Source organism: Enoplosus armatus, chromosome 7 (assembly GCF_043641665.1).
Source record: "Enoplosus armatus isolate fEnoArm2 chromosome 7, fEnoArm2.hap1, whole genome shotgun sequence".
Taxonomy (NCBI): domain Eukaryota; kingdom Metazoa; phylum Chordata; class Actinopteri; order Centrarchiformes; family Enoplosidae; genus Enoplosus; species Enoplosus armatus.
The window spans coordinates 234257-245499 of NC_092186.1; the positions used below are offsets into that span (position 1 = coordinate 234257).

An 11243-nucleotide genomic window follows, 5' to 3' on the forward strand; every position below is an offset into this window, starting at 1 on the left:
ATGGTGATGATGATGGTTTATGGATCTCCTGGTCGAACCTGTCCAATGATCTTCTGGACCCTCATTAACCCCCTCCTGTCTGTCTGTTGTGCAGCTTTATTTATTAATATTAATATTTTCCTCTGCTGTGTATATGAGTATCTATCTATAGACCAGGTTGGGTCTATAGATAGATAAGATTCTTCTATTTTGCATTTGTTTCAAATGTAATACTATTTGTTTTCATTACGAATGACATCAGTTTAACAATTTGAGTGAAAAGTTGACTCTTGAAAAATGTACAGGATATATATATATATATATATATATATATATGTATTGTAACTTGTTTCAGTGACTCTAGTGGAAATGAAATCACTGATAGACACTGTGTGTGTGTGTGTGTGTGTGTGTGTTGCAGCTTGATAAGGATGATGATGAACTCCTCTGAGAAGATGAAGAAGAAACCTCCAAAGGACAGTCTGACTCTGCTGCCATGTTTCTACTTTGTGGAGGTAAGAAGAAGCTTCTGTTCAGTCACATGGTCTCTTGGTCACATGACACGCTGTCAGACTGTCAAAGGTTTTCAATTTAAAGTTTATTTCTAATATTTTCTTAATATTCTTCATGGCAGATATGTTAATAATAATTAATAGTGGAGGATGTTTCTATGTGTAACAGGCTATCTAACATGTTTGTAACTTCCTTGTTGTGATGTATTTCCTGTTGAAACAGGAAGTAAATCTGTTGTCAGTGTTCAGTAACAGATCTATAATCCAGAAGAACCTCTGGATCCTGTTTCCTGCAGAGGACGACGTCATCAGTTAAAACACAGACAGAACATAGAACAGAACATTCAGACAATAATAAAACTATATTATCCAGAGTTCTACTGAGTTAAAGTATAATTCAGTTGTTATTCTATATTTTTCTTTCGGCCATCCAATCTCATGTGCAGACTGGGCTGCATTTCATTAATTCAACATGCCCTCCTTGTCTTTCCCTTGTTGAATCCCGCCGCCATCATAAGTGTCGTTCCATTTGTCTGAGAAACTGAAGTGAACTTCAACCCTCGGAGGGCAGAGGGAGCGAGTCACAAACGATTTTGCCTTCAGGAGCCTGATTTATAAAAATGTTCTTAGATTTATACTTGAACTTAGTCTTAAGATCATTTCCGACTGTGTGCTTACGTTCGATTCATAACACAGAGCATAAAACACCTTGCTTATGCAGGTTCTAAAAAGAACCTTTTGTAACTCATGCACCTGTGATCTATAAATCTCAAATTAACTTAAAATGGACGGCACCTGTCTTACAATCAGCGTTTTCCTCTTTATATCCCAAAGTGGACAGAAAGTGGACAGATACGGGTATTTCATGATTACAGTGTGTCTTCCTTTCCTACTTATAAGCCATGGATCATCGTGTGTCATTCCGGTCTCTGAAAACTCTCTCCCTTCTAAAAGCACAGTTTTCAATGTCTTCCAATAACACAAGAACACAAGAACAGCCATGGTTTCCACGCCAAAGTAAGGTTTTATAAATAACTACTTATACGTGGTTTTCTGCTTAAGTCATACTTAAAATCAAAATTGATCCTAAGTCCGTTTTATAAATGGAGCCCCAGAGGTGTATATCACCCATAATGCATTGCAGTCATGTATTTGGTGCAAGAAAATCCATCCATGGTTAGGTGGCAGTATGTAAAACTCTGGTTATTTACCAGGGACAATGCACATTAATCAACATTTCAGGTTACACATCAATGTAAATGTGCCAGAGTTAGCTAATGAGCTAATGAGCTCGTTTTCATCCACATGAAAATCACAGATGAAATCACTTTTCAGTTTAAACTTTTCTAATACACTATATTGCCAAAAGTATTGGCTCACCTGCCTTGACTCGCATATGAACTTAAGTGACATCCCATTCTTAATCCATAGGGTTTAATATGACGTCGGTCCACCCTTTGCAGCTATAACAGCTTCAACTCTTCTGGGAAGGCTTTCCACAAGGTTTAGGAGTGTGTTTATGGGAATTTTTGACCATTCTTCCAGAAGCGCATTTGTGAGGTCACACACTGATGTTGGACGAGAAGGCCTGGCTCTCAGTCTCCGCTCTAATTCATCCCAAAGGTGTTCTATCGGGTTGAGGTCAGGACTGCTTTGTGCACTGGTGCACAGTCATGTTGGAACAGGAAGGGGCCATCCCCAAACTGTTCCCACAAAGTTGGGAGCATGGAATTGTCCAAAATCTCTTGGTATGCTGAAGCATTCAGAGTTCCTTTCACTGGAACTAAGGGGCCAAGCCCAGCTCCTGAAAAACAACCCCACACCATAATCCCGCCTCCACCAAACTTTACACTTGGCACAATGCAGTCAGACAAGTACCGTTCTCCTGGCAACCGCCAAACCCAGACTCGTCCATCAGATCGCCAGATGGTGAAGCGTGATTCGTCACTCCAGAGAACGCGTCTCCACTGCTCTAGAGTCCAGTGGTGGCGTGCTTTACACCACTGCATCCGACGCTTTGCATTGCACTTGGTGATGTATGGCTTGGATGCAGCTGCTCGGCCATGGAAACCCATTCCATGAAGCTCCCTACGCACTTTTCTTGAGCTAATCTGAAGGCCACATGAAGTTTGGAGGTCTGTAGCGATTGACTCTACAGAAAGTTGGCGACCTCTGCGCACTATGCACCTCAGCATCCGCTGACCCCGCTCCGTCATTTTACGTGGCCTACCACTTCGTGGCTGAGTTGTTATAATACCACTGACAGTTGACTGTGGAATATTTAGGAGCGAGGAAATTTCACGACTGGACTTGTTGCACAGGTGGCATCCTATCACAGTACCACGCTGGAATTCACTGAGCTCCTGAGAGCGACCCATTCTTTCACAAATGTTTGTAGAAACAGTCTGCATGCCTTGGTGCATGATTTTATACACCTGTGGCCATGGAAGTGATTGGAACACCTAATTTCAATTATTTGGATGGGTGAGTGAATACTTTTGGCAATATAGTGTATGTCTTACATATGTCTGTGTAGGTGGCTGACATGTGTTTAGGTTCACTCGACAGTTAACAGATAGTTTTTTAAAATCTTATGATAATCATGATACAGAAAGTACATCGCCAAACCATCAAATCAAATCATCTTTAAAAACACTTCACAGATATATAGTTTCATGTTTAAAAGGCTCAGTCATTTCGTCCAACAGCTGCTCGCTGTAGTTTTTATCAAACTAACAGCAGGAAATAGTGCATGTGTTGGGGACTATTTTCAGTGGCGGATGAATCCACATGTGGTGCTCTAGTGAGTGTTTGGGGCAGCAGGACGGTGTGTGTGTGACTGAGTCAAGATAAACTACAGTGAAGATGAAAACGAAGCTGTATCAGCTGTGATACACACACAACACTGTTAGTAGATACGTTCACTGCTGCTTTGAGTCTGAACATGAGGTTTACTGTGTGGAGAATATTCAGTTGTTTAACTTCCTCTGAATGTTTTTATCCTCGAAATATTAAACTCAGAAACTGTTCTGCTCCACTTTACCGATATAAAGAGGATTTTAGACTTTTATCTTAAACTTTAGACTTTTATCTTAAACCTCCATCACAGGGACGATATCAGGTGTTACAGGTGTGTTGAAGCTCACCTCAACATGTTTGAACTCTCACAGATAAAAGTTAGAAGTCATCGACGTTTTAAAGCGCAGTTTTCATGTGAAATCGATCTGCATCACTAACGGAGTCCCCAGGTGTTTCAGTAGACATCTGTCCACAGTGAGACACCTGAACAACATGAAAAGAGACAAGTGAGACAATCAGGCGTCAACCCTCAATGAGCAGCTACATCATCTGCAATTAAACTGTCTGAACAGAGGCTGAAACAGTCTTCATGTAGACGTGTACTGTAATGTAATGTAACGTCACATAACGTAACTGAAAACATAAGGTAGCGTGAAGTAATATAACGTTATACGTAAGATAATGTAATGTAATGTAACGTAAAGTAGTATAACGTAATGTGATGTGACGCAACACAATGTAACATAACATAATATTACGACTTTAAAGACTGTAACACCTGGTCAGAGACAGACAGATGTAAAGACTCAGCACCTGGACAGAGACAGACAGGTAGGCGTGGTTGCATGTGTTGGTGTTGCTGTGGGTGAAAACATTACGTACTTCTCTCTACCCAAGCGGTCGAGGCAGATGCCCGCCCAATCAGACCCCGGTTCTGCTTGTGGTTTCTGCCTGTAAATATTAATATGAAGAGTCCTGTGAAGACCTGCTCCACATGAGAAGTGCCCCGAGATAACTTCCGTTATAATTTGGCACTTTAAAAATAAAATTGAATTGAGTTAACGTAATGTAACGTAGCGTCCTGTCAGTCCACTCTGTATTAAGAGCTGATATGACTGTTGTGTGTGCAGCTGCCCATCGTGGCTTCTTCTATGGTGTCTCTGTACTTCCTGGAGCTGACTGACGTGGTTCAGCCGGCTCAGGTGGGTTTCCGCTGCCACGACAGAGAGCTCAGTATGCCGTATGTGGACGGAGGAGACGAACTGATCCCACTGCTGATGCTGCTGAGCCTCGCATTCGCTGGACCTGCTGCCTCGGTAACATACACACCAACACACACACTCAGTTGTGTTTCCATCACTTCAGAGGACATTACATAACACATGAATTTCCTGGAGAATAACCACAACCCCTTGCCTACCTCCAACCCCTGTTTGCCTCCTATGGGACCAGCAGCTCGCTTATGAACAAGACTTGCAAAAAAAGCTCAGCAGGGAAGACCACAATTCTATACTGAGGACGAGAGGCTGGGATCATGGTTTTATTCCCCCCACCCCTTACTGGCACCTTTAAAGATGTGTTTTCTTTTAATAACATGTTTTATCTTTAGAGAGGTTTCATATAGATTTTTACTTCATCCTCAGGATGTAGTCCATCTCTCTTCTAACCTAACCTTAACCTAACCTAAACTTAACCTAACCTTAACCTTAACTTAAACCAAGTCTTCACCCCAACGTGAAGGCAAGTCCCCACAATGTGACTGTGTAAACAGATTTTGTCCTCACAACATGAGTAATACACGTCTACACACACACACACACACTCAGGTCTGGTAGAGTCCCGTTGTGGTGGATCTCTGTGTCTCCACACTGACTTTCAGCAGTAGACCTCCATCTTTCCTGAACCTGAACCTGGAGCTGTGAGGATCTAAACAGAACCCCTGACAGGTTCTGAGGGTGCGTTTGTTTTGTGTATCAGATCATGCTGGTTGAAGGTCTCATCTACTGCCTGCAGTCCAGACTGAAGCTCCGCAGACCAGAAGGAAGCATCAACGCAGGAGGCTGCAACTTCAACTCCTTCCTGAGGAGGACAGTCCGCTTCGTGGGTACGAGACCGGTTCAACCTGCGACACCACCCACACCTACACCCGCAACACCGCCCACACCTACACCTGCAACACCACCCACACCTATAACACCACCCACACCACCCACACCTACACCTGCAACACCGCCCACACCTACACCTGCAACACCAACCATACCTATACCGCCCACACCTACACCCGCAACACCACCCGCACCTGTAAAACCACTCACACCCACAACACCACCCGCACCTACAGCTACAACATCGCCCACACCTAGACCTACACCTAGACCTACTGTGGGTGGTACCAGCCACACCCGCACAACCACCTACACAGGTGTTCAGTCTTTACACCTGTCTGTCTCTCTGCACGTGTTCAGTCCTCACACTTGTCTGTCTCTCTGCTGGTGGTCTGTCCTCACACCTGTCTGTCTCTCTGCTGGTGGTCAGTCCTCACACCTGTCTGTCTCTCTGCTGGTGGTCAATCCTCATACCTGTCTGCCTCTCTGCTGATTGTCAATCCTCACACCTGTCTGTCTCTCTGCAGGTGTTCAGTCCTCACACTTGTCTGTCTCTCTGCAGGTGTGCATGTGTTCGGCCTGTGTGCAACGGCTCTGGTCACTGACATCATCCAGCTGTCGACAGGTTACCACGCTCCGTTCTTCCTCACCGTCTGTAAACCAAACTACACCCTCGCTGGCGTCTCCTGCGACAGAAACGCTTACATCACTAAAGACATCTGCTCAGGACACGACCAGCACGCTATCATGGCCGCCAGGTGAGTTACCTGTGTTTCTGTTGGATGGTTGGTCACGACTGATTATTGAACTCAGTTCTTCTGTCTGGGGAAAAGGTTGTTTGGTCTCCTGTTTTAAACTCAGATAAGTTACTGGATTGTTAATGTTTGTTACAATACATCAGAATGTAAATAGTTGTTCAACATTTCATACAAGGTTCTAATGTTCACTGGAACTGAAAGACTACTTCTTCGTAGTTGTTGAAATGCTCTCAACTGTCCTCTAAATAAAGAGCTGGAAAAAAAGAAAGTGATTATTGATTAAAGTTTGTCTTTCTTCTGTCCCGACAGGAAAACTTTCCCTTCCCAGCATGCAACTCTGTCTGCCTTCGCTGCCGTTTATGTTTCTGTAAGAAAACATGTTATAAACTCACAGATCATCTTTGTTCAAACCAACAGAACTTTATTTGAGATTTTACTTTCATATAAATTGACCCTCAAGGGTCTCATACAGCAGGTTCTGCTGTTCAGAGACAGAATATTAAAGAATAATAAAGTCCGGACATGTTGGTTAAAACACAGACTGGTTTGGACCTCAGAGAGTCTTCATCAGTTTTAGACAACATGAATGACTACATGACAACATGAATAAAAGCAAACAAGTTATCATAAACCCTAAAAAGAAGTCAGCAGCTGTTCATAGTTTAAGAAGCAAATATCAATGAATTAAAAGTCTAAATGCTAGCTATATGCTAACAGCTTGGCTAACTTCCTGCTCCTCCCCGACTGGTAAACTTATTATAACTAATAATTTACTGTAATGAGGAAATATGCTGCTGTTTTTAACATTAATTAGCTTGTTTAAAACTAAACCACGGTCATGATGTCACTTCCTGTTCTTACTGTGAAAAAAGTTGATTATATAATTTTAAAATATAATTCATACCTAATAATTGATGTAATGTAAAGAAGGATTTTATTAAATTAGTTTAAAGTTTGTTTTACAGAATGCTGTGTATGTAATAGTTATTTGTTATTAATGTAATGTTCATAACTGTTCACCATATTAGAAGTAAACTAATCTCAGACTGTTGATTATCTTTCAGATGTATTTTAACTCGACCATCTCTGACAGCACCAAGCTGCTGAAACCCGTCTTGGTTTTTGCTTTCGCCATCGCGGCGGCGTTGACGGGTCTTACTCAGATCACGCAGCATCGCAGCCATCCCATTGACGTCTACGTGGGCTTCCTCATCGGAGCCTTCGTCGCTGCTTATCTGGTGAGATCTGAAACTCTGAGGCATCTGAATTGGAGACCTGATGACCACTGTCCTCTATGTCACATTTAAACTCACTATCCAGGTCAAAAAGTTAAAAATACACTTGTTCTCTCCATTTCATTCTTCCGTCCTCTCTGAGCAGGAGAGGAGAGAAAAAAGTAGATACAGACCACCCATCCCATAATATCTACAGCCCACATAACAGTAACACTTACTACCCATATAACCACACAGCCAGTGCACTCACATGTAACACGACTTACAGAATGTGATCAGTGCATGTTCAGCAGCTGGACTGTGACTGAGACAGGTGGCTCCGGTCCACGAGCAGGATGGCTGCTGTCCTTACTCATGTTATGGGCTTTCTTTAGTCAAAAAGTCATCTCATGACACTGAGAATAGAGCAGGTCTAGACCGACTCTTTATAATAAATTGTGTCACAGAACAATCCTGTGCAGACGGAGACGCCACCAATTTGAATGGTACGATTGTATTAAGCAGAACAATAATCAATAAATGACATTCTCACATACACAAGTATTTTTCTTTTAAAGGTGGACTGAAGCATTATGTAGATCGGGTGAGATCATCTACAGATCTATTGGAACAGTAGCAAACTGTTATGGTCAAGGGTTGTTAATCAGTCTTTCCCACTTCATTATGATAGAAGTCAAGGCAACAGGACGATCGTCATTTAGGCTAGTGACCGGTGTTTTCTAACGAGAGTGCTTCCAGGTGATCAGATTTCCCAGTGAGGTCGTGGGATAGATCTGTAAGGTCCTTTGATCGTGCAGTAACAGTGAAGAAGTGTTTTGTCGCCTCTGGTTGGTCATGTGGCATGTTGGTAGTATTTTGGCAGCACAATGGTTAAAATCACAACTGAAAAGGCCTCTGGGTGCACGTTCTCATGCCTGCTGATGGCTACATACAGGTCCTCGAGCACTGCAGTGGCATTCGTTTTGGGATGTATGTAGACAACAGGTAGGTCGAATGGTCTGCACCATACAGTTAGATGGTCCAACACTGGCAAGAAGGACTTGGAGACTATTCTCACGCCAGTGCACCATGAAAGAGAAACTGACCTTTTCTGGAACAAACATCCTGTAAACACTGGCGGTCAGTCCAAAGGTGCAGCAGGATTTGTCATTATATCGGGGGGTGGGTGTCTCGGGGGGAACCACTGACTCTCTGTGATTCTTTGCAGCTGATCAAACAGTCCTTTCTGTTGCCACGACAACCGCATCAGTATAAAACAGTAGATTGATGGAGCGTCTCAGTGCAGCAGGAGGATTCTGCACCTCCAACATAAAAAATGCACAACAAAACGTCTTCACACACAAGTCAACATTCAAATTAAAAAATCAAACTGTTTTATTACATAACTATAGAAACAAAATCTTCACTCATAAGGTAGTTCTCCCCCAACACACTCAACTCATCAATACAAATTACAAACATGATTAACTGGTCACATGTCTCACTCGCTCTTCATCTTTCAGTTTTCATGCTGACTGAAGTGTTGTTGACTTTCTGTGGCTGCTTTGATAAACAGTATTTTGGTGTTTGTTCGTTTGTTTGTAAAACATCTGAAATTGCTGTTAATAACAATCAGATAGAAATGATAATTTAAATTAATACAAAAACCACAAATTTCGTGCAGCATTTAGTATGATGTCATTATAAAGTGTGTTTCTGTGACTGACCTCCAGCGTCTCCGTAGAGTTTCTGCGACTGAATCAGTAAAACTGATGATGGATCATAAAAGAACTAATTAGCACAAGAGGTTCATCAGTTTACAGCGTGACATCAGAGGATTTTTTTTAAACATTTAAAGATGATTCTTTTTTCTTCAGGCTTTTCACGCTGTTGCTAACTTCAAGTCCTCTGATGACATCAATCCAGCCCCACCTCCCCCGCCCCCGAAGGAGGACCCTTTGCGGGCGCTGACAGAGCGAGGACACGAGTCCGTCTACAATAAGGGCCCTGCCTCCGCCTCGGAGAGTAACGATGAGATAGCGGCGGCTCCGGCCCCCATGGACCGGCTGGAGGGCCTGGGGCCCCTGCAGAGGGAGAAGGACTCCATGGGGAGCCTAAAGAGGGCCAGTGTGGATGTGGAGCTGCTGGCTCCTCGCAGCCCCATGGGGAAGGAGACCATGCTGACCTTCAGCAACACGCTGCCGAGGGCTAGCATGAATGTTAACGGGGTTCTGGGGGCCAACACGGGACCTGAGGATCTCGTGCAGCCAGTGCAACCAGTGCAGCGACGTCTGAAGGCCGTGCAGGTTCCTATGGACCCGATGCGTTCACAGCAGCTGGTGTCAGAGTGGAAGCAGAAATCAATGGAGATGAGAGGCCTGAGCGTCCGGGATGAGGTGGAGCGCGAAGCCAGCGAGGACGGCTCTGAGGTGGGCTCTGTGGGGACAGACGAGGGAGGGTCTCAGGTCCCCTTCTACCAGCCTGCAGTGCAGTCTGGGAGGGCAGTCTCAGGTCGCAACCCTACACCGCCTCCAGGGAGTGCCAAAGCCGTGGCAACTCCCAGACCGCCTCAGATCCCTGAAGCAGGACCCCCACCAGTGTCCCCAAAGAGTGCCCTGACCAGGGCCAAGTGGCTCGCCATCCGAGAGAAGACGAGCGGGGAGGGGTCGCTCCGTGGTGCCACGAACCAGCCGCGACTCATGCAGGTCATTGCCATGTCAAAGCAGCAAGGCCTCCTCCCCTCCTCCTCCTCGGGGGAGAAATCCTCTGAGACCACCTCCACCTGCTCCGGCACCTCCTCCACCACTGACTCTCCGCACTACCGCCTCCCCTCTGAGCAACAACGGGAGGGTATCATCACGGTGGATGCCCACGCCCCCCACCATCCTGTTGTGCAAGCCCCACCCCCTCCTCAAGCCCCGCCCCTTGCAGGTAACACTAACCCATGGGAGTGGGTGGGGGCATCCAACGGAGGCGACCCACGAGACACCTACGACCTCAACAGCCTGAACCGGGGAGACTCTTCCGCCCGCGGCAGCAGCTTCCGGCCGAACCGATCCGCCTCGCCACGCGCCACAGTTGACCCCGACCCAGCCCTGCCCCCACCTCAGCCACAGGTGGAGATGTCAGTAGATGCTCAGCGCAGGGAGATGGCCATGAGGCGCAAGACGGCTCTAGTTCTGTTGGATCGAGAGATTCGTAACCAGACTGAACAGGAGAACTATTATAAGAGTTTGCAGGGACGAAGGTTCAAGGATTAGTCTCTTACCTTTTCAAAACAAAAGCCTTATTTTGAAACTGGTCAGTAACAGCACAGTACCTGGACAGCAGTGAGGACCATGTTGCTATGCATTTCTTGAGCTTCATGTGATGGAAAGTTGGAGCTGCAAGAAATTAAAGTTTCCATCCAGTAGGGTCAGGCTTGATTCTCGGTGGCTCAACGCTCTGGATAGTTGTCTTTCAACATAAAAGATGTCTTATCTGTGTTATAACAGAGTATGTCAATATCCAGTAATAACAATAATTACATTTTAAGCGACGAAAACCATTAACACTTTACATACAGAAAACAAGAAAAACTACATAAATAGCTTGGCTAAAAAGATGAGTCATAAATCTAGATTTAAGGCGATGCTGTAGGGTAGGGGTGATGCTGTAGGGTGGGGGAGATGCTGTAGGATGCTGTAGATTGGAGGTGATGCTGTAGGGTGGTGATGCTGTAGGGTGGGGGTAATGCAGTAGGATGCTGTAGATTGGAAGTGATGCTGTGGGGTGGTGATGGTGCTGTAGGGTAGGGATGGTGCTGTAGGGTGGAGTTAATACTGTGAGGTCCAGGCCGTGGACCTCAGAAGAGTGGCAGATGGAGCAGCTGTC

General features: G+C 44.9%; 1 protein-coding gene across 1 annotated transcript; it reads left to right on the forward strand.

Moving 5' to 3' along the window:
- The first annotated feature begins 410 nt into the window (after nt 1-410).
- plppr3b (phospholipid phosphatase related 3b) lies at nt 411-10630 on the forward strand. Its single transcript, XM_070909250.1, has 7 exons — nt 411-494; nt 4421-4606; nt 5268-5394; nt 5961-6156; nt 6466-6523; nt 7221-7394; nt 9248-10630. Exons 1-7 carry the CDS (start codon nt 411-413, stop codon nt 10628-10630), a joined length of 2208 nt encoding a protein of 735 aa, XP_070765351.1.
- Nucleotides 10631-11243: the final 613 nt, after the last annotated feature.

What these genes read in the sequence shown, in the direction of transcription:
- plppr3b (XM_070909250.1), top strand. Translation starts at nt 411, where the DNA reads ATGATGATGAACTCCTCTGAGAAGATGAAGAAGAAACCTCCAAAGGAC. An exon ending in GAGGACAGTCCGCTTCGTGG is followed by an intron (nt 5,395 to 5,960) that starts GTACGAGACCGG and finishes GTCTCTCTGCAG; the next exon opens with GTGTGCATGTGTTCGGCCTG. An exon ending in CCTTCGTCGCTGCTTATCTG is followed by an intron (nt 7,395 to 9,247) that starts GTGAGATCTGAA and finishes TTTTTTCTTCAG; the next exon opens with GCTTTTCACGCTGTTGCTAA.